Source organism: Entelurus aequoreus, linkage group LG22 (genome assembly GCF_033978785.1).
Source record: "Entelurus aequoreus isolate RoL-2023_Sb linkage group LG22, RoL_Eaeq_v1.1, whole genome shotgun sequence".
NCBI lineage: Eukaryota > Metazoa > Chordata > Actinopteri > Syngnathiformes > Syngnathidae > Entelurus > Entelurus aequoreus.
This window is the reverse complement of record NC_084752.1, coordinates 4064988-4087549: the sequence shown is the minus strand read 5'-3', so window position 1 is coordinate 4087549 and position 22562 is coordinate 4064988. Positions and strand designations below refer to the sequence as shown.

At 38.2% G+C, this 22562-nt stretch overlaps 2 protein-coding genes across 5 annotated transcripts in view; one reads left to right on the top strand and one right to left on the bottom strand.

Moving 5' to 3' along the window:
• ppm1kb (protein phosphatase, Mg2+/Mn2+ dependent 1Kb) overlaps nucleotides 1–22562 on the top strand; it is a 95664-nt gene that overhangs the window by 24556 nt on the left and 48546 nt on the right. The gene's annotated exons all lie outside the window — the stretch shown is intronic.
• The window catches only part of herc3 (HECT and RLD domain containing E3 ubiquitin protein ligase 3), a 60947-nt gene that overhangs the window by 21559 nt on the left and 16826 nt on the right, over nucleotides 1–22562 (bottom strand). For 3 of the 4 annotated variants that reach the window (XM_062032831.1, XM_062032834.1, XM_062032832.1), the window contains 8 exons: nucleotides 18470–18594; nucleotides 18333–18392; nucleotides 9043–9154; nucleotides 7030–7219; nucleotides 6775–6938; nucleotides 2938–3051; nucleotides 2846–2875; nucleotides 2653–2754 (listed from right to left, as the gene is read on the bottom strand). In XM_062032831.1, coding sequence (XP_061888815.1) covers nucleotides 2653–2754; nucleotides 2846–2875; nucleotides 2938–3051; nucleotides 6775–6938; nucleotides 7030–7219; nucleotides 9043–9154; nucleotides 18333–18392; nucleotides 18470–18594 — 897 coding nt within the window. The remainder of the gene's footprint in view (nucleotides 1–2652; nucleotides 2755–2845; nucleotides 2876–2937; nucleotides 3052–6774; nucleotides 6939–7029; nucleotides 7220–9042; nucleotides 9155–18332; nucleotides 18393–18469; nucleotides 18595–22562) is intronic. The other variant, XM_062032833.1, reaches the window with a different exon arrangement.

The following is a 22562-nucleotide window of genomic DNA, read 5'->3' as shown; positions in this document are numbered from 1 at the left end:
GTCTTGACTTTTGAAACAAATATTTCTGCACTGAATTTTTATACACATTTTTTTGCACTGAATTTTTACACACTGAATTTTTTTTAAAGATTTTTTACACTGAATATTTAAACACTGAATTTTGTGAATTTAATTTTTTGACATCAAATTATGCTAGAATTCTTTTTTTAAATAAAAATATATGAGCAAAATGTTTGTTTAAATATTCAGTTTGTTAAAATTACAGTATTCTTAATTTACCTGAAGTGAGTCTTGAGTCTAGAAGCAACAATTATTTTTGCACTGAATTTTCTTACACTGAATTTTTATACACACATTTGTTTGCACTGAAATTTTACACACTGAATTTTTTTAACAGATTTTTTACACTGAATATTTACACACTGAATTTTGTGAATTTATTTTTTTTACATCAAATTATGCTGAAAATGTGTTTGAATTAAAATATGTGAGCAAAAAAAAAATTAATTTGTTAAAATTACAGTATTATTAATGTCCCTGAAGTGAGTCTTGACTTTTGAAACAAGAAATATTTCTGCACTGAATTTTCTTACACTGAATTTTTATACACATTTTTTTGCACTGAATTTTTACACACTGAATTTTTTTAACAGATTTTTTATACTGAATATTTAAACACTGAATTTTGTGAATTTAATTTTTTGACATCAAATTATGCTAGAATTATTTTTTTAAATAAAAATATGCGAGCAAAATGTGTTTGTTTAAACATTCAGTTTGTTAAAATTACAGTATTCTTAACTTACCTGAAGTGAGTCTTGAGTCTAGAAGCAACAATTATTTTTGCACTGAATTTTCTTACACTGAATTTTTATACACATTTGTTTGCACTGAATTTTTACACACTGAATTTTTTTTAACAGATTCTTTACACTGAATATTTACACACTGAATTTTGTGAATTTATTTTTTTTACATCAAATTATGCTGAAAATGTGTTTGAATTAAAATATGTGAGCAAAAAAAAATTTATTTGTTAAAATTACAGTATTATTAATGTCCCTGAAGTGAGTCTTGACTTTTGAAACAAGAAATATTTCTGCACTGAATTTTCTTACACTGAATTTTTATACACATTTTTTTGCACTGAATTTTTACACACTGAATTTTTTTAACAGATTTTTTACACTGTATATTTGAACACTGAATTTTGTGAATTAAATTTTTTGACATCAAATTATGCTAGAATTCTTTTTTTAAATAAAAATATGCGAGCAAAATGTGTTTGTTTAAACATTCAGTTTGTTAAAATTACAGTATTCTTAACTTACCTGAAGTGAGTCTTGAGTCTAGAAGCAACAATTATTTTTGCACTGAATTTTCCTACACTGAATTTTTATACACACATTTGTTTACACTGAATATTTACACACTGAATTTTTTACACTGAATTTTGTGAATTTAATTTTTTGACATCAAATTATGCTAGAATTATTTTTTTTAATAAAAATATATGAGCAAAATGTGTTTGTTTAAATATTCAGTTTGTTAAAATTACAGTATTCTTAATTTACCTGAAGTGAGTCTTGAGTTTAGATGCAACAAATACTTTTGTACTGAATTATTTTACACTGAATCTTTGTACAGTTTTTTTACAATATAATTTTATACACAATGTATTTTTGTAGAATTAATTTGTATACACCGATTGTTTTACACAGAATTTCCATACACTGAATTTCATAATCTGATTCTTTTACACTGAATTTTTAGTTGTTTTTTTTTTACAGAAAATTTGTATACACTGAATTTTTTTAAACTGAAATTTACACACAATTTTTTAAATGGAATTTTTATAAACTTTTTTTAAACTGAATTCTTACACACTGAATTTTTAAACACATGTTGCTCACAAATGTTTATTCAAAGAAATTGTCAGCATAATTTTAAGTAAAAAATTTTTTTTTAAAATCCGTTCACAAAATTAAAGCAGAAAAAATTCAGTTACATAAATTCAGTGTCAAAAAGAAGCTTTCGTAATTAAGACACAAATAAACCTCCATACTGATCCCCCTCTGTATTTATTTTAGTCCCCCAGCTGACAAGCGACTAGCAGCTAATTGTGTCTCCATACAGTGTGGAGCCGCTCCTCCTAAGCTAAAAAATAATCACCTCCATTACGGCAATTAAACTGAATTATCACGTACCATTATCACTGGAGGACAACGCTGAACATGTTACACACAGAGGAAGAGAATAAAGAATTTTAAATATTCTTTTGATATTGTTAAACTGTCAATAGCACTCACCATAAATAGAAAAATGCAGTTATTACGTGTGCTTGGTATCGATAGCGGCCGATCTATCGTATCAGAATTGGCAACATAACCCTGATCGGAAACTTCCCAAATTATTATAATAATACTAATCATAATGACTTGTATATTATTTTTATTTGTATTATTGCGAAATATGATAAAAATATATATATTTTTTTAAATTGTTAAATATTTAAAAATGATTTTTAAAAAAATTGAATACAATTTTTTTTAAAAAGGGGAAGAAATAATAAAGTAAGACTAACATTAAATCAAATAAAAAATGGGAAAATAAAGAATAAAATAAGACTAACAGCAGCATTAATTTAAATGTATTATTTCCAGCAATATTAGAGGAAGTATGGAAAGTCACCTGCATTTGCAGCTCGGCGTCTGTTTGCAGCATAGTTGTCTTGGCTTGTGCATTCAAAATGAACGGGTAGGAACAAAGGCTCACTGAGGGGAAGTCTATCTGCTGGGTAGAGAAACAGCCTCTGCTTAACATAACCTTATAATAAACCAGATAAAGTGCAGCCTGTTTGCATCGAAACTGGACTGTTACCTACTTGAGAATTGGAAGAAGACGATCCCAGTTCCTGCAAAACAGTGATAAATGGTTATACAATTAATGACCATTTCGAAGAGTACATAAACTGACCTTTTCAGCCTTGTTTAGAAACCACTTGAGGTAGTCCTCCTCCATGTCGACCAGGTTGTTGACGTCGTGGATGTAGAAGCGGCTGTACTCCACATGATTGGCCTTCTGGTTCACCTGGTGATGCGCAGCCCAGAACATGTGTCAAAGGAATTCCCAACCATGTTGAAGTCTTATAAAAGGGGCAGCCTGTATACAGACCACTCGTGATACCGCAAATACAGCTACTGCCTTCTTGTGTAGTTAACAAAAAAAAAACATCAGGAGGTTTCTGACAGCCACACATCCCAGTGTGCGGATTGGAGACCCCGTTGTGTATTTGTTTGTGTCCTACACACAACCGGTAACCATAGGAGACTTTATAGTAGATTTTTTTTGTCCGATTTTTGTCAGTGTGCACAAGTGTTGTCCTAAAACCAGTATTTAGGTACCGGTACAAATTGTATTTTGACGCTTTTCACAATAAAGGGGGCCACACCAAATGTCATTATTGGCTCATTTTAACAGAACATCTTATGATTAGAGATGTCCGATAATGGCTTTTTTGCCGATTTCCGATATTGTCCAACTCTTAATTACCGATTCCGATATCAACCGATACCGATATATACAGTCGTGGAATTAACACATTATTATTCCTAATTTTGTTGTGATTAGGGATGTCCGATAATGGCTTTTTGCCGATATCCGATATGCCGATATTGTCCAACTCTTTAATTACCGATACCGATATCAACCGATACCGATATCAACCGATATATGCAGTCGTGGAATTAACACATTATTATGTCTAATTTGGACAACCAGGTATGGTGAAGATAAGGTACTTTTCTAAAAAATGAATTAAAAAAAATTTCTTGAATAAAAAAGAAAGTATAACAATATAAAAACAGTTACATAGAAACTAGTAATTAATGAAAATTTGTAAAATTAACTGTTAAAGGTTAGTATTATTAGTGGACCAGCAGCACGCACAATCATGTGTGCTTACGGACTGTATCCCTTGCAGACTGTATTGATATATATTGATATATAATGTAGGAAGCAGAATATTAATAACAGAAAGAAACAACCCTTTTGTGTGAATGAGTGTAAATGGGGGAGGGAGGTTTTTTGGGTTGGTGCACTAATTGTAAGTGTATCTTGTGTTTTTTATGTGGATTTAATTAAAAAAAACGATACTGATAATAAAAAAACCGATACCGATCATTTCCGATATTACATTTTAACGCATTTATCGGCCGATAATATCGGCAGACCGATATTATCGGACATCTCTAGTTGTGATGCCCCGCTGGATGCATTAAACAATGTAACTTTACCATGAATTAATTGAAAAACTTATTGGGGTGTTACCATTTAGTGGTCAATTGTACGGAATATGTACTGTACTGTGCAATCTACTAATACAAGTTTCAATCAATCAATCGAAAACAAGGTTTTCCAAAATGAGAGAACAACTTCAACTCCAGTTATGGAAAAAAATGCCAACATGGCACTGCCATATTTATTATTGAAGTCACAAAGTGCATTATTTTTTATAACATGCCTCAAAACAGCAGCTTGGAATGTGGGACATGCTCTCCCTGAGATGATCCTAATACCCACTACAACTATGGGAAATACTATACTTTGACTTTCACAAGGTGCATTATTATTTTTATTTTTTTAAACATGCCTCAAAACAACAGCTACAAAAACAATGAAGGCACACAGCTTCAGTCCAGAGTATACTAGAGCATACTTGCCAACTTTGAGACCTCCGAATTCGGGAGATGGGTGGGAGGGGGTGTTTGGTGGTAGCGTGGGGTGTATATTGTGGCGTCCCGGAAGAGTTAGTGCTGCAAGGGGTTCTGGGTATTTGTTCTGTTGTGTTTATGTTGTGTTACGGTGCGGATGTTCTCCTGAAATGTGCTTGTCATTCTTGTTCGGTGTGGGCTCACAGTGTGGCGCATATTTGTAACAGTATTAAAGTTGTTTATATGGCTACCCTCAGTGTGACCTGTATGGCTGTTGATCAAGTATGCCTTGCGTGTGTGTAAAAGCCGCATATATTATGTGACTGGGCCGGCGCGCTGTTTGTATGGAGGAAAAGCGGACGTGACGACAGGTTGTAGAGGACGCTAAAGGCAGTGCCTTTAGGGCACGCCCCCAATATTGTTGTCCGGGTGGAAATCGGGAGAATGGTTTGCCCCGGGGAGATTTTCGGGAGGGGCACTGAAATTCGGGAGTCTCTCGGGAGGGTTGGCAAGTGTGCCCTACGTCCGTGTTTTACCGGATATGTACTGCTCCGTACAGCGGCGTTTTAAAAAGTCATTAATTTTACTTCTTAAAACCGATACCGATAATTTCCGATATTACATTTTAAAGTATTTATCGGCCGATAATATCGGCAGGCCGATATTAGTAGGGAGAAGTACAGAGCAGTTGCGTCTCCCAGTCATACTTGCCAACCCTCCCGATTTTCCGTGCTCCTCCCGAAAATCTCCCGGGGCAACCATTCTCCCGAATTTCTCCCGATTTCCACCCAGACAACAATTTTGGAGACGTGCATTAAAGGCACTGCCTTTGCGTGCCGGCCCAATCACATAATATCTACGGCTTTTCACACACACAAGTGAATGCAATGCATACTTGGTCAACAGCCATACAGATCACACTGAGGGTGGCCGTATAAACAACTTTAACACTGTTACAAATATGCGCCACACTGTGAACCCACACCAAACAAGAATGACAAACACATTTGGGGAGAACATCCACACCGAAACACAACAGAACAATTACCCAGAACCCCTTGCAGCACGAACTCTTCCGGGACGCTACAATATACACCCCCCGCGCCCCCCCAACCCCGCCCACCTCAACCTCCTCATGCTCTCTCAGGGAGAGCATGTCCCAAATTCCAAGCTGCTGTTTTGAGGCATGTAAAAAAAAATGCACTTTATATTTTCCAACTCTAAATTACCGATACCGATATCACCTGATACCGATATATACAGTTGTGGAATTAACACATTATTATGCCTAATTTGGACAACCAGGTATGGTGAAGATAAGGTCCTTTTTTTAAAAAAAATAATATAATAAAATAAGATAAATAAATTAAAAAAAAATTCTTGAATAATAAATTAAAAACATTTTCTTGAATAAAAAAATAAAGTAAAACAATATAAAAACAGTTACATAGAAACTAGTAATGAATGAAAATGAGTAAAATGAAGTGTTAAAGGTTAGTACTATTAGTGGAGCAGCAGCACGCACAATCATGTGTGCTTACGGACTGTATCCCTTGCAGACTGTATTGATATATATTGATATATAATGTAGGAAGCAGAATATTAATAACAGAAAGAAACAACCCTTTTGTGTGAATGAGTGTAGATGGGGGAGGGAGGTTTTTTGGGTTGGTGCACTAATTGTAAGTGTATCTTGTGTTTTTTATGTGGATTTAATAAAAATTAAAAAAAATTAATAAAAAACGATACCGATAATAAAAAAAAACGATACCGATAATTTCCGGTATTACATTTTAAAGCATTTAAAATTAGAGAATTTTAAAGCATTTAAAATTAGAGATGTCCGATATCGGCATCTCTAATTTTTTTCCATTACTTGAGTTGATTTATTTTGGAAAACCTTGTTACATTGTTTAATGCATCCAGCGGGGCATCACAACAAAATTAGCCATAATAATGAGTTAATTCCACAACTGTATACATCGGTATCGGTTGATATCGGAATCGGTAATTAAGAGTTGGACAATATCGGCATATCGGCAAAAAGGCCATTATCGGACATCTCTAATTCTCCCTCTTCTCTGTGCCCTGTTGTGAATACCTTGTGGAGTTTCTCCAGCAGCCTTAGGGTGGCGAGAAAGTAGCTGTCGTAGAACAAAGGTACAAGGCACATCTTGCCAATGGCCAGCATGAACACGACGATGCTCTTGTACATATCCACCATCCTCTCGAACACGCCGCCATCCACGAAGCACCACCAGTTATCTGCAAGAGCAGAACATTTTCCTTGCCGAGCTGGGCCCAGAAACAACCTGACGCTACGTGGCGCGTGCGCTCGCTCGTGGCATGTTGATACCCAATACTTTGCCGGGGTTGGTGTCTAGCCGTAGGATGGCCATGGCCAGAGGGATGGTGAGGCGGATGTAGTACTTGGAGTCCTGCAGAGCCGGGTACTCGGACAAGATGAGGTAGATCCTCATGGCTTCCACGTCGGGAGGGGAGCTCGGCAGCTGCGGGATCAGCAGACTCTCGAAACTCTTGGTGGCCTAATCATGAGATAAATAAATATATATTGTCTAAAAATGCTAAGTTACCCTTGAATGTGAGACGCTGTTGTCTGCATACCTGTCAACTATATTTTGTACTTTACCTTTTTCTCGGCGCCGTTTTGTATTTTGATTTAATGAAAAAAAAAGGGTGCAAAAAAAACAGAATTTCCTTTATTTTCCCTTCATTTTGTGGAAAGTCTTTTACTTTCAAGTGCAAATGTTGACACTATACAGCAGGGGTCACCAACCTTTTTGAAAGCAAGAGCTACTTCTTGGGTAGTGATTAATGCGAAGGGCTACCAGTTTGATACACACTTAAATAAACTGCCAGAAATAGCCAATTTGCTCAATTTACCTTTAACTCTATGATGTTATTAATAATTAATGATATTTACACTTAATTGAACGGTTTAAAAGAGGAGAAAACACGAAAAAAATGACAATAAAATTTTGAAACATAGTTTATCTTCAATTTCGACTCTTTAAAATTCAAAATTCAACCGAAAAAAAGAAGAGAAAAACTAGCTAATTTGAATCTTTTTGAAAAAATGAAAAAAATAATTTATGGAACATCATTAGTAATTTTTCCTGATTAAGATTAATTTTTGAATTTGGATGACATGTTTTAAATAGGTTAAAATCCAATCTGCACTTTGTTAGAATATATAACAAATTGGACCAAGCTATATTTCTAAATAAGACAAATCATTATTTCTTCTAGATTTTCCAGAACAAAAATTTTAAAAGAAATTCAAAAGACTTTGAAATAAGATTTAAATTTGATTCTACAGATCTTCTAGATTTGCCAGAATAATTTTTTTGAATTTTAATCATAATAAGTTTGAAGAAATATTTGACCAATATTCTTCGTCGAAAAAACAGAAGCTAAAATGAAGAATTAAATTAAAATGTATTTATTATTCTTTACACGAAAAAAATAAATTTACTTGAACATTGATTTAAATTGTCAGGAAAGAAGAGGAAGGAATTTAAAAGGTAAAAATGTATATGTGTTTAAAAATCCTAAAATCATTTTTAAGGTTGTATTTTTTCTCTAAAATTGTCTTTCTGAAAGTTATAAGAAGCAAAGTAAAAAAATGTATGAATTTATTTAAACAAGTGAAGACCAAGTCTTTAAAATATTTTCGTGGATTTTCAAATTCTATTTGAGTTTTGTCTCTCTTAGAATTAAAAATGTCGAGCAAAGCGAGACCAGCTTGCTAGTAAATAAATAAAATTAAAAAAATAGAGGCAGCTCACTGGTAAGTGCTGCTATTTGAGCTATTTTTAGAACAGGCCCGCGGGCTACTCATCTGGTCCTTACGGGCTACCTGGTGCCCGCGGGCACCACGTTGGTGACCCCTGCTATACAGCATATGGCTTATATTATCTTCTGAATGTGCAGAGTTGCAGTGACTGTGTAAAAAGTTGATAAAAACATTGACCGTAGACGTTCACCGGCATGATTTGCTGTGACATTTACGGTTTGTTTTTAAATTCCATAACTCTCGCGTCATCCCAGCAACAGGCGAAATATACCGTTCGAGTCACTTTTAGGGAGACTTTTAGTGGTCGGATTGTGTCCAGGCCTGGCTTTGAAATCACGTTGGACGAGGGGGGGGACATGAAAGCGAGCATTAGCGTGGTAAAGTTTGAGCTTATGATTCAGTTTGTCCTGCAGAGTTGCGGCGCTCCAGAACACTAAATCATGATGTGGATGACATGATCCTATTGGTTTTGCCCTCTTGTACAATATGTCATTGTGGAAAGAGGATATTGGGGTGACAGTGAATTAAAACCAAAAAAAAGATTGTAAACACCTGCTCCAGGAGTCCGGAAAAGGCCGGCTGGCTGAGCTCCTCAAATAGCGTCCTGACAGAGTTGAGATCGATGCCTGGAATCTTTGGGTTGGTCTTGAAGTGGGCATCATCGCTACAGAGGAACACATGAACACATGATGACTGCCTGTACGTTAGATGATTGGCCAGGCCGATATTTGGCATTTTAACGTACAGTACAGGCCAAAAGTTTGGACACACCTTCTCCTCATTCAATGTGTTTTCTTTATTTTCATGACTATTTACATTGTAGATCAGGGGTGTCAAACTCAAATACAGAGTGGGCCAACATTTATAACTGAACAAAGCCGCGGGCCAAGGTTGAACAAATGAACCTTTTTGATAGGGACCCAAACAAGTTTTGCATTGAATATTGATTGAACAAGCAAGGCTTATATATAGGGATGATGTTTGATAAGAAATTATCGAGTTCGAGCCTATTACCGAATCCTCTTATCGAACCGATTCCTTATCGATTCTCTTATGGAGTCCAGATAGGTTGTTGTATATGGAAAAAAACCCACAATATTTGGTTTAACAAAAGCTCACTTTTATTATATAAGAAAACAATTTAATCTAATAAATAAATAAATATTGACTGTTACCCCCCTAAAAAAAAAAAAAAAAATATTGACTGTTGTTACCCAAAGTATATTAAGTGGGATTTTTCAGAAAAACAAATATATACAGTAACACAAAAACAAGCTGTCTCTGTGATCACTATAGGTGTATAAATAATAATATAGTGTTAAATAAAATCAGTCCCTTGGGCACAAAACTGAAAATAATACAGCTCTCCAAAAAGTGCACTTCTGCTGCTATTTGACATAACTGTTTGTTATGATGCTTTGACATTTTTGCACTTTGTTTCTTTATTGAAAGAAAATTATATGAAGAGAAAAGTTCTTTGCAAATGTGGATACAATGCTAAAAAATTATTAAAAAATTAAACATTATTTCCTTATAATGAGCTAGGGAATATAACAACTACACTACCCAGCATGCAACGGGAGTGACGAGCATGCGCGGTACCCCCGAAAAGTGTTGTTGCATATCGTCACCCGGCAGCTAAGAATGAGGTTATGAGCACGCTGTGAAAGTAAACGTCAAGAAGTCAGCCAACACGCCTCGTCTGCATTATTTATAATTAGACAGACAACACATATACAGTGTGATTTTGTAACGTTTACAAGGAAAGAAAAACAAAAGTTAAAAAAGGGAGATGTATGTTGTATATATATGTATGTGCTGCGGTTGCTTTAAGAACGTTGTGACAGCTGCCGTAAAGGAGGTGCGTTGCTAGCCTGGTTGCTATGTTTCCGGTTGGTCGTAAAAGTGTTCATCTTTGTACCCTGCTCAAATCTCTCAGTAAAGTTATTCATTGGATTATACCTTTTTGTTTTGAACTTTATTACACCTTGGAGCGCTTTTTCCCGTCCATTTTTTTCCTGTTTTCGCTATCTGCGCCTAATGACTGAGCTACGTGACGTCATTTCTTGTGATGTCCCACGGGGCATTTCTGGGCGGGACGGGATTCGTTCCCAGGGATTCGAATAAAGAACCAACTCTTTTTCTTTACTATAGTGGTCTCGATAACGGGTACCGGTTCTCAAAAAGGGATTCGAGTCCGAGGACTCGGTTCTTTTCTTATCGAACAACCGGGAAAACCGGTTTCGAGAATCATCCCTACTAATATAACTTTATAGTGACATGCAAAATCGAGTTTCAAATAATAATAATAAAAATTAAAAAAATATCAATGGCATCTCAAATACAATTTAAATAAAAATTGAATACACTGCTTTTAACGTCCTCTACGAGCTGACGTCACGTCCGCTTTTCATCCCTTCTAACTAACTCCTCTCCGACCAGTGCTTCTCAATAATTTTTGGGCGTACCCCCCGTCGGGGACGTAATTTTTTTCCACGCCCCACCCTAAATTGAAATACGATTTAGAACCTGATATTTAATTTATTTGTACAAACTACTCTGAGTTGCTTGTACCAACTCCTAAGATGCTTGTGTATTATTTTTTATTTTTTTGTCACGCTCCCCTTGCCCGCCCCACTATGCAAGAGGTACTGATCTAATGATTGTAAAACTTCAAGTGATGTATCTGTATATCATGCATGTTTTAGCACAACCAATAGAGGGGGAAACCAATATACTTGGTCATATTTATTATTATATCATTATTATTATGATGCGTTCAAGAGTCTTACGTTCTTCCCTCAGGCCGTAAGACTCTTGAACGCATCATAATTATCTCCTCAACTCCCCCCAAAATGGATTAACTCGCTGGAATAAAAAAACAATATAACATACATCCATAAATGTGGATGCATATGAAAAAGTGCAATATATTTATCTGTACAGTAACCTATTTACTTATTTATATCTGCACCTTATTGCTTTTTTATCCTGCACTACCATGAGCTAATGCAACAAAATTTTGTTCTTATCTGTACTGTAAAGTTCAAATTTGAATGACAATAAAAAGGAAGTCTAAGTGTAATATTTCCTGGTTGAGCCTGTTGATTAGTTGGAGCAGTGCTGCCACCTAGCTGGAGGCTTGTGTATCATTCAAGAATGAAAAAAGTTGCTAATACTGGAAGTCCCCCCTGCTTATTTGAGAAGCATTGTCTTAAACGCACATAAACAAGGTGTTTGTGAATTTCCCTGATGTTTGCTGCTAAATTAACAACATTAGCGCCACATAAAACATTGTCACTACTGGTCTGACGTTTCCTAAAACACAATAAAAAAGAAATATGCAGGCATGTAAGCACCCTTTTGAGGAAAAAAAAAAAAAGAGGAAACTAAATTATTATTATTGTAATGTAAAATTCTATAACACGCATGCAAAGAACTCAGAAAACATTTCCCATTTAGCAACTCTATCCTGTAGCCACGCCCCCTGGGGTAATATACTTCCAGTGTAGTGACCTATGTTTACATCCGTTACATCAAAAATATACCTTCTTGCTAGCTACTAATAAATACTCCAGGGACCGTACTTATCAAGCTTCTTAGAGTGCCATTTTACACTTAAGTCCTGAGAATTTGCGAAATTTAGTCCTACTCTCAAACTTAAGAATAAAAGCTTTTTATCAACGTTCTTAAGTCTAAGAATCACTCCTACTCTCCACGATATTTAAGAGACCTTCAGAGGTGTCTTAAGTGGTTAGGAGTTGCCAGCAGGGGATGACACTGAGGCGAGAGAGACGTGCGCGAACGTTCAGGGAACGGAACAATGTTTTTGTTTTTTTTGATGACGAGCAGCTGATCAAACGGTATCGTTTAGACAGAGCGGATATTATTTTTGTCACAGATTTAATACTTTTCGATTCCATGTTGATTTCTGCATGTGTCTGCAGTGGGCTAGTATATATAGAGCCACCCACACCAGTTTCAAATTAGTTGCCTCTTCATCGTATGGGCAGCTGTTTTCCGGCACCCGGACCTGAGGCCGAGGGTCTATGCCTTTTACCACCCCAGGCCCGGGGGGCCCTCCCGTTCATATGTCAGGACACACAGAAGTGAGCCAGGTCACCGAGCAGTCATCCAGGTCCGCCAGGCCACGCAAACCATTAGGAGCACGATAAATCGGGCAACGCAGGATCACGTGGTCGGCAGTCTGCTCCTCCGCGCCACACTCACACGTCGCGTTAGGTGCTAAGCCCCACTGGAACATGTTTGAGCGAAAGCGACCGACACCAGTTCGGAGGCGGTTAAGCCTCACCCAGGCCACTCGTGGTAGTGAGAGGCCTGGTATTGAGCCGGTGTCAGGTATGAAGTCACGGAGTCTGGAGGAGATGGTATGCTCCAGGTCCGTGCTCCATTTGTGATTCGCCCAGTGAGCCGCCCTGATGTTGTTGTCACTGCATTGCTGCAGGAGCTTCAGGGCGGCTGGTACCAGTGGGTTTCTGGAGGGGAGGCGGGGCGTTGGCTCTGAGGAGAGTGTGAGCCTTTCATGGAGCAGGTGGTTCTCATCCATGTTTGCCCGGCCCGCCAGAGTTGCTACAGCACCTTGGCGACGAAGCTCAGCGGGTTGGATGCCTGCTAAGATGGGCAGTAGCTCCACAGGGGTGGGGCGCAGGCATCCAGTGATAACACGCAAGGCTTCGTTGATCGGGACATCAAGTTGTTTAGAGTGAGCACTGCGCGCCCAGACAGGTGCGCAGTACTCAGCAGTTGAGTAGACCAGGGCAAGTGCTGCTGTTCGCAGAGTTCTTGCCCCGGCACCCCAACCGGACCCGACCAACCGTCTCAGCAGTGAGACGCGGGTGTTGAGTTTCTTGCGTGTTGCCAAGAGGTGTTTACGGAAAGTGAGCGACCTGTCCAGGGTGACCCCAAGGTATTTAGGGTCAGGACGAGGGTCTTCAGGTGTAGGACGAGGCCGGCATAGGGTAAGGGAAGCCCCATCCGGCTTCCGCACCTCGAACCTGATCTCACGATCCGCTTCCCAATTGTATAGGTGGAAAGCTTGTGTCACCGTCTTGGATTCGCTGAGCTTCAATCTCCAGTTATGGAGGTAAGCCACTAAAGTCTCCATGTCCTGGCTTAGAGTTCCCTCCAAGGCCTGCCAGTCCCTGTCGGAGTGCAGCAGCGCGAGATCGTCTGCGTATGCGAACCTCCGTGAGACTGTGGCAGGCAGGTCGTATGTATAGATGTTATACAGGAGGGGAGCCAGGACAGATCCCTGGGGGACGCCATTTTTCAGGCGCCGCAACCTGCTTTTATCTCCGTTACTGGTGGTGAGAGTAAAGCTGCGGTTCCAGACAAGCTCCATGATCATTTTGACCATGTGCCTGTCTGGAAGCAGGCGGAGAAGTTTGCAGGTGAGGCCGCGGTGCCAGACTGTGTCATAGGCAGCAGTCAGGTCTATGAAGACGGCACCGGCCTTCTTTTTCGCCTCAAAGCAGTCCTCGATGTCCTGGGTAAGGAGGGCGACCTGATCCACCGTGGACTTCCCACGTCGAAAACCCGCCTGCTCCCGGGGGAGGTGGGGGTCTATGATGGGCTCGACACGGGCGTGAATCAGGCGCTCGAGGACTTTAAAGGGGACGCAGAGCAACGAGATTGGTCTGTAGCTCGTTACGTCATCCTTTGGCTTGTTCGGCTTGGGGATAGCGACAACAGTGGCCCTTCTCCAAATCCTGGGGATCCGGAGTTGGCGCAGGCAAGAAGACAGGAAAACTCTCAGCCAGGACTTCATTGCAGGGGCAGCGTGGAGCACGAGTTCTGGGCAGATGTTGTCAGGCCCAGCAGACTTGCCTGGTTTGGTATACTGGAGGGCAGCTGTGAACTCCTCCGGTGAAAACTCACCGGAGATGTTACACTCGCTAGATGTTGTTGTCCTCCAGAGGTCTGCAGTTTCCTGGCGCACCGCCCGGGAAAAATCTCGATTTATCCCGGTATATGCCCCGTTTTTCACAACCTGTGCTGCAATAGCATTTGCGGTAACGGGGCATGTTCGGGGTGCGCGCTCAGACCTACCAGTCAAGTTGTTCAAAGTGCTCCACGCGATACGGCTAGTGTGCGAGAAGTCGATGGAGTGGACTGCCTCTTTCCAGCGCTGGTGCCTCTTCCTTCCAAGAGTGGAAAGAAGGGCAGTGGCTGAATTGTTAGCCTCCGGGCCATAGGGAGCCCGGAGGAAGGCGCTGTAGAGGGTCTCGCACTCGCCATCCCAGCATGGTTTGTAGTTCTTACGCCGGCCGCGTGGGATGGCTTTTTTGGCCGCAGATGTTAGTGCCCTACAGAAGTCCTGGTATGCCTCGTCCACGTTGGGTGTGTCTGGTGGTGGGAGACACCGTGTGGACTTGTTGGTATGGAGGCGATAGAGTTTCCAATTGGCCTTCCGGAAGTTCCATCGCTTCATCGGTCCGCTCGGAACTGTTGTCACGAGGTCGGGCACCGATATCAGCGACGGTCGGTGTTGCGACCTGGGGAACATTCCTAGAACACGTCTGTCGGGGAGCTGGGTGTCCACACCGACACTCACGAAAGCCAGGTCAGGGTTCGTGTCAGTGTTATGCCGAGCGGAGTGAAAGCTGGCTGGGCCCTTCGGGTTGTAGAGAAGGTTGAGCGAGTTGCGCTCTGCCCAGTCAGAAAGAGTTTCCCCGCTCGGTGAGGTGGTACTGTATCCCCACCGTGTATGCCGGCAGTTGAAATCACCAGCATATACACACGGTGGTTCAAGCACTGGCAGTGACACTGGCGTGAGTTGTGAGGGTGGTGGTTTGTAGACGTTGACAATTTTGATGTCGCCAACGTCCACTCGCAGCCACTCGATCTCGGAGTTGTCCGGTGATCGATCGGCGAGGGTCCAGCTCAGATCGTTGTGGACAAACGTGGCAAGGCCATGCTTCTTGCTCAGGATTGACCCAGCTAGCGTGAAGTTGGTGATCGCTAGCTTGTCCGCTGTTGGGCGGTGGGTTTCCTGAAGGAGGATGACCATGGCTTGGGTGGTGTGGGCCATGTGCTCGATGACGGATGTTTTGGCATCTGTGAGCCCTTCAACGTTCAGTTGCAGTATTCTTGGTTGGAGACCGGCAGCAGTGTTGCTACCAGATCTCCGCCCAGACTGCCCCTGGACGCCAGAACGGGAGGGTACCCGAGTTGAAAGTTTTTTGTTTCGCCGCGTTGCCATGGAGTAGAGCAGCGCGGTTACTTGCAGGGATCACGGCGTGAACGTAAACTTTCTCGATCCCATTAGTTGCCTAATTAATGAATTGGAAAGAAAATGTTATGACAGTAGCGTATGTGTGTGGCCGTGAGGTGAGTGACGTCAGTGAGTGTGTGGGCGAGAGAAGAGAGGGAGCGGTAGCGTGAGTGCCGGCAGGGACTAGTTTGTTTTGTATTATTTTGTAGTTTATTGTCAAAATATACACTCCCATTGTCCACTTCAATATTTCCAAGATATTTCTTTATTCTTAGACAACGCATTGATTCCTTTCCGTGATTGGTCATTTCTATGGACACAGAAATGACGTCACCTAAAATTGCGTTTACGGCACATAGTAATGTCGTAATTCAGCTCTGAGTGTGACACTTAAGATTCAGTCCTACACTTCGCTGAAAGTGTGAGTAAGACGCTTGATAACTAACTTTTAAGTGCAGCTTTCAGCGAAGAATTTATTTACTCTTAAGTCATCTCTTAGCAGACTTCTTAGGAGTCATTCTAAGAAGCTTGATAAGTACGGCCCCAGAACTACAACTGGTTCTGAACTCAATGTTCGGATTGTAATCATCCAAATATGATTAACAGCAAAGTAGAAAGCCGTCGACTTTGCGGCACGGAGGCGACGACAAGTTCAACAAATTTTTTCGTAAAAAAAAAAATGCCAAAGTAACTTTTTGTCGCCAAGGGTTGGAATTGGGGGTTAAATCACCAAAATGATTCCTACTGCTCACTGCTCCCCTCACCTCCCAGGGGGTGAACAAGTGGATGGGTCAAATGCAGAGGTTAATTTCATCACACCTAGTGTGTGTGTGACAATCATTGGTACTTTACCCTTTTAACTTTAAAAAGAATATTTAAAAACGCAGATTTCACTCGCCTGCTTGTAATATTCATGTTTAAATAATGCAAATGAATATCAGCTCCAAAAATCGGTTAACGGCCTCCTAGACTCGTAATAATAGGTGTCGGTCGTATCGGTCAATCTCTACCGTGCATTTTAATATTCCAGGGATTAGGGAGCTCAGCCCGATTTTTAAAGGTCACCACTGTTTTGATTCCATTCCGAGAAGTCAAGTGACATTTAGGCCGGCGGCAAAGTTGACAGTTAGATAGTTGTGCTGCTTCTCGGAGCTCATAAACACTCATATGAGCAAAGCCTAACACTATTTAAGGGAAAGCTAGGGTGCCGGGGACACTGACCTGAGGAACACCCACATATCATACAGCTCCAAAAAATTCCAGGAATTCACGTTTTTTCAAACCCTTTTTTTTACCCTTTTTTTCTGTCGACTACTCCTTCCACATTTTTCAACCCACTTCACCCGTTCCGCCGTACATTCCTCTTAATCAGGACAAAAAACAAAAGTTGTTTTTTGAACTGGAAAAAGTTCCACGGTTTTCCTGAAATTCCAGGAATTCCAAAACACCATATCTAAATTTAAAATGTTACTACTTTAACATTTTTCGACCAATTTGAAAATTTCCAATACCAACTCATTTTTGTAGCATTTGAAAATAAAATTCCCAAATTTCTATGAAATTCCCATTGAAAAGAATGGAAACTTTTTCAAATTTCCACAACTCCCACATTTTTTTATCCGATTCAAACCGGTCCAACTTCAAAATATTCAGCCTGTTTGTGTGGATCTTTTTAACAGTTATAAAAAAAAATCCCGGATTTCCTAGGATTCTCAGTTTTTAGGGACATTTTCCCCATTCAAAATTAATTATCCATTTTTCACACTTCTCCAATTCCCACATTTTTCAACTGATTCAAACCATTCCACCTTCAACACTTTCAATTCATCCTGGAAATTCAAACTACCATTTTTCCACATTCAACAAATTTCCAGGAATTCCTTCTTTTTTTTTCTAACCTTACTTCCAACCTTTTTTAGTGCGACGACTCCTTTCACATTTTTCAACCCAATTCAACCGTTTCACTGTCAAAACATTCCTCTTAGTCAGGACAAAAAAAAACAAATTGGTTTAGGAACTTGAAAAATTCCCGGTTTTCCCGAAATTCCGTAATACAATTTTTCAATTAAACTGTTACTACTTCAACATTTCTTGCCCGATTTAAACAATTCCAACACCAACCAATTCAGCTCATTCAGGACATTCATGCTCCTAATCATTTTTTTTAAAAATCCCACTTTTCCCAAAATTCCGGGAAGTTCCCATTGAAATGAATCCGACATTTTTCCAAGTTGCACAATTCCCACATTTTTCAACCTATTCAAACCATTCCATCATCAAAACATTCCACTCATCCTGGACATTCAAACTAACACTTTCCCAAGTTCCAAACCAAATTCTGGTTTTCCTGGAAACTCAAACTCTTCAACATTCAAACTATTCTTACATTCATACTACATTCTTTCAGCATTTCACTTCAATTTCAGCATTGGAGCATTCATATGCAATTATTTCAGTAATTGCCTCATCTAGTTCTATTTTATTATACAGCTTTATTGTATATTTCAGCATTCAGCTACAACTTGATGTAAAAAGAGGCTATATATGTTACGATACTACCTATATGAAATCTTAAACTATCAGACCAATTTGTATGGAACCGAAGTACCTTTGGTCCAAGAAGCTGCCATTCCAACAAGCAGTGGAGGACAGTTGAATTATGATGTCGCTATAAGGACAAAAACACAACACAAAACTTGTCAAGTTTGGTTCGGTTAAAAGGAACTCCGGTGCTTTTGCGCTTACTTTCTGGCGCCTGAATCTGCGTTAGACATCAGTTTTACCCTCCAGGAATTTATTCTTTCATGCGTGATGCGGGTGAGGCTTTTGTTGACATTCGTCACTCGAAAATCCTCCGGGGCCACAGAACTCTGCGGGGAGGAAGAGAGACCACATTCATGGCTACTGTTGGCTCTGGCACTTCCTCCCGTGTGTGTGTGTGTGTGTGTGTGTGTGTGTGTGTGTGTGTGTGTGTGTGTGTGTGTGTGTGTGTGTGTGTGTGTGTGTGTGTGTGTGTGTGTGTGTGTGTGTGTGTGTGTGTGTGTGTGTGTGTGTGTGTGTGTGTGTGTGTGTGTGTGTGTGTGTGTGTGTGTGTGTGTGTGTGTGTGTGTGTGTGTGTGTGTGTGTGTGTGTCTTCCAGTCTATGTTGATACTTTTGCTGTAACAGCACAATTTGTGTCTTGTCTTCACAAAAGTCCTTTGTTGGCAGTTAGCCGCAAACTTGCACAAAACATGATTGACACTACAGTATAAATAGAACATTGCATCGAACAAAAACTTTTGCTTGCTTGTAGCGCCCCCCAGTGGTGGAATGCGAGAATACCATTTAGCGTTTCAGCCAATCAGAAGAAGTAATATTGCCTATAATGAGACATTACATGTACAGTACAAATTCTTGCTTTTGAAAGCAATTATCATTATTCAATTGTTAGATGTTTAGAGGTGCAGAAATAATCAGGGATCACACTGAAGACAAAATGGTAAAACTATGAGGAAAAAGTCATGATATAGGGCAGGGGTCACCAACGCGGTGCCCGCGGGCACCAGGTAGCCCGTAAGGACCAGATGAGTAGCCCGCTGGCCTGTTCTAAAAATAGCTCAAATAGCAGCACTTACCAGTGAGCTGCCTCTATTTTTTAAGTGTTATTTATTTACTAGCAAGCTGGTCTCGCTTTGCCCGACATTTTTAATTCTAAGAGAGACAAAACTCAAATAGAATTTGAAAATCCAAAAAAATATTTTAAAGATTAATGATGGGTTTTTAACATGTAAAGCGACTTTGGGTACTTAGAAAAGCGCTATATAAATCCCAGGTATTATTATTATTATTATTATTAATGACTTGGTCTTCACTTGTTTAAATAAATTCATATTTTTTTTTACTTTGCTTCTTATAACTTTCAGAAAGACAATTTTAGAGAAAAAATACAACCTTAAAAATGATTTTAGGATTTTTAAACACATATACCTTTTTACATTTTAAATTATTTCCTCTTCTTTCCTGACAATTTAAATCAATGTTCAAGTAAATTTATTTTTTTTATTGTACAGAATAATAAATAAATGTTAAGTTAATTCTTCATTTTAGCTTCTGTTTTTTCGACGAAGAATATTTGTGAAATATTTCTTCAAACTTATTATGATTAAAATTCAAAAAAATTATCCTGGCAAATCTAGAAAATCAAATTTAAATCTTATTTCAAAGTCTTTTGAATTTATTTTAAAATTTTTGTTCTGGAAAATCTAGAAGAAATAATGATTTGTCTTTGTTAGAAATATAGCTTGGTCCAATTTGTTATATATTCTAACAAAGTGCAGAATGGATTTGAACCTATTTAAAACATGTCATCAAAATTCTAAAATTAGTCTTAATCAGGAAAAATTACTAATGATGTTCCATAAATTATTTTTAAAAAATTTTCAAAAAGATTCAAATTAGCTAGTTTTTCTCTTCTTTTTTCCGGTTGAATTTTAAAGAGTGGAAATTGGAGATAAACTGTTTCAAAATTTAATTGTCATTTTTTTCGTGTTTTCTCCTCTTTTAAACCGTTCAATTAAGTGTAAATATCATTAATTATTAATAATAACAGAGTTAAAGGTAAATTGAGCAAATTGGCTATTTCTGGCAATTTATTGAAGTGTGTATCAAACTGGTAGCCCTTCGCATTAATCACTACCCAAGATGTAGCTCTTGCTTTCAAAAAGGTTGGTGACCCCTGATATAGGAGAAAACTAAATATTACAAAATAAAAGTCCAAAAAGCAAAAAAATTGAGAACGGTGAGAATAAATTTTGATGTAATATTTAAACTCCAATTTTTTCTTGATTAATCACAACTGTATTATCGTAATATCACCTTGTTCTCAGAAAATAAAATAAAATGTGTAGAATTTGATTATTTTACTATTTTTCTGCTCATAATCCCCCCCCCCAAAAAAAATTATTTCTATTAAAATGAATTCTTGTAATTGCTGACTTTTTTCACCGAAAAATAAACTTTACTGTCGTAATATTACGGCTTTAATATCATGAAATAGGTTATCTTCTTCCAGACCATGAGAGGCAGACCTCTCTGTTCAATGTCAGGCTGAAAACATTTGTTAACTGTACATATAATAACTGAAAGTATTTTTTCTACAATCTTGGATTTTATTTGAATTAATTCATGATTTGTTTTTATTATGAATGAATTCTTATTCATGATTCTATTCAGCTTCTTGTAATCTAAAGCAGTGGTCCCCAACCTTTTTGTAGCTGCGGACCGGTCAACGCTTGAAAATTTGTCCCACGGACCGGGGGGGAGGGTGGGGGGTCTGTATTTAAAAAAATAAAAAAATATTTTTTATTTATTTTTTTTTTAACATAAATAAATACAATCATGTGTGCTTATGGACTGTATCCCTGCAGACTGTATTGATCTATATTGATATATAATGTATATATTGTGATTTTTATGTTGATTTCATTTAAAAAAATAAAAAAATATTTTATTTTTTATTTTTTTTAATTTCTTGTGCGGCCCGGTGGTTGGGGACCACTGATCTAAAGAATCTGTAAAGCAGTTTTGCGTAAAGAATTGTGCTCAATAAACGTGCGTTGATTTAATATCGCAATAAGACTTAGTAAAAAAAAATTAAATGTTCTCATGTTGGTGTTTTTTATGTATTTCATTCTTCTCATCTTTTTTTTTTTTTAACATAAAATGTTAGTCAATTGCAATATTTATATTTTTATTTATACTTTATTAGGAGAGAAAAATCGTCATCTAAAGTGTACAAGATTTAGTATAGCCTGTAGAGGCCCGATGATCTGGAATGAGATTGTTAGCTTTATAAAAAAATCATTCTTTAAACATTTTTAAAAAGCGTTTTAAGTACAATTTATTCCCACGTTATGCTTAGTATATTTCGCACACCCCTTACGGTTGAGGAATTCACATTAGTCGCATAATTTTGGTCTTGACCAAATGGTATGATGAGATTATCACATCTTCATGTTGCAACCTTTTAATCAAATTTGAATAATAGGATATTGAGACTGATTTGGTGGATTTAAAGATTCCTTTTTTTTTTAAATAAATGTCAACCTGTTGGAAGGTTGGCATGAAATTGTAAATGGGTATTTGGTGGGTAGACTTTGAAAGGTATTGTACTGTATTTTGTATAGTATATGATGATGTATATTTTAACTGTGGATCCTTGTCCATGAACTGTGTGCTCCTAAGGATGACCTTTTTAGACTTAGCCTTTGAACAAACTTTAATGATCCACAGGGGAAATTGTTCTAAACGACTTGCAGAACAAACTGTGATATTAACAAGAGAAACAATAACACAATAAAAAATTATGTCTGTAAATAAATAAGAATAATACAAAATAAAATTAAAATAAAGACTTTTACCTTGTGAAATGACAACATTTCCCCTTAAGTTTAATGTTTTTGGGGCCATATTACAAGTACTTTTTCATCACAATTTGCTTCAAATACATCAAGCTGAGTATTCCAAAAGTGTTTGCAAGATTTGCCTTCAGTTTTAATATTTTTTTTATTGTTATCCTGACTTTAAACAACAAATGATCAAAGACGGAATTCATTTCAACAGCAGCTATGCTCGGTTTGTCATTTTCAATAATATCATGCAATATTTAATTACTATTATTATATTTTTTTTGCTTAATCTAGATCAGGCCTGGGCAATTATTTTGACTCTGGGGCCACATTTAGAGAAAAAAATGTGTCTGGGGGCCGGTATATCTATTTTTAGGAACACTAATCAGGCATGTGATTTGACCACAATGAAAAAGACTGAAAAAATTTCCGGGGGTCTGGGGGACGAAGG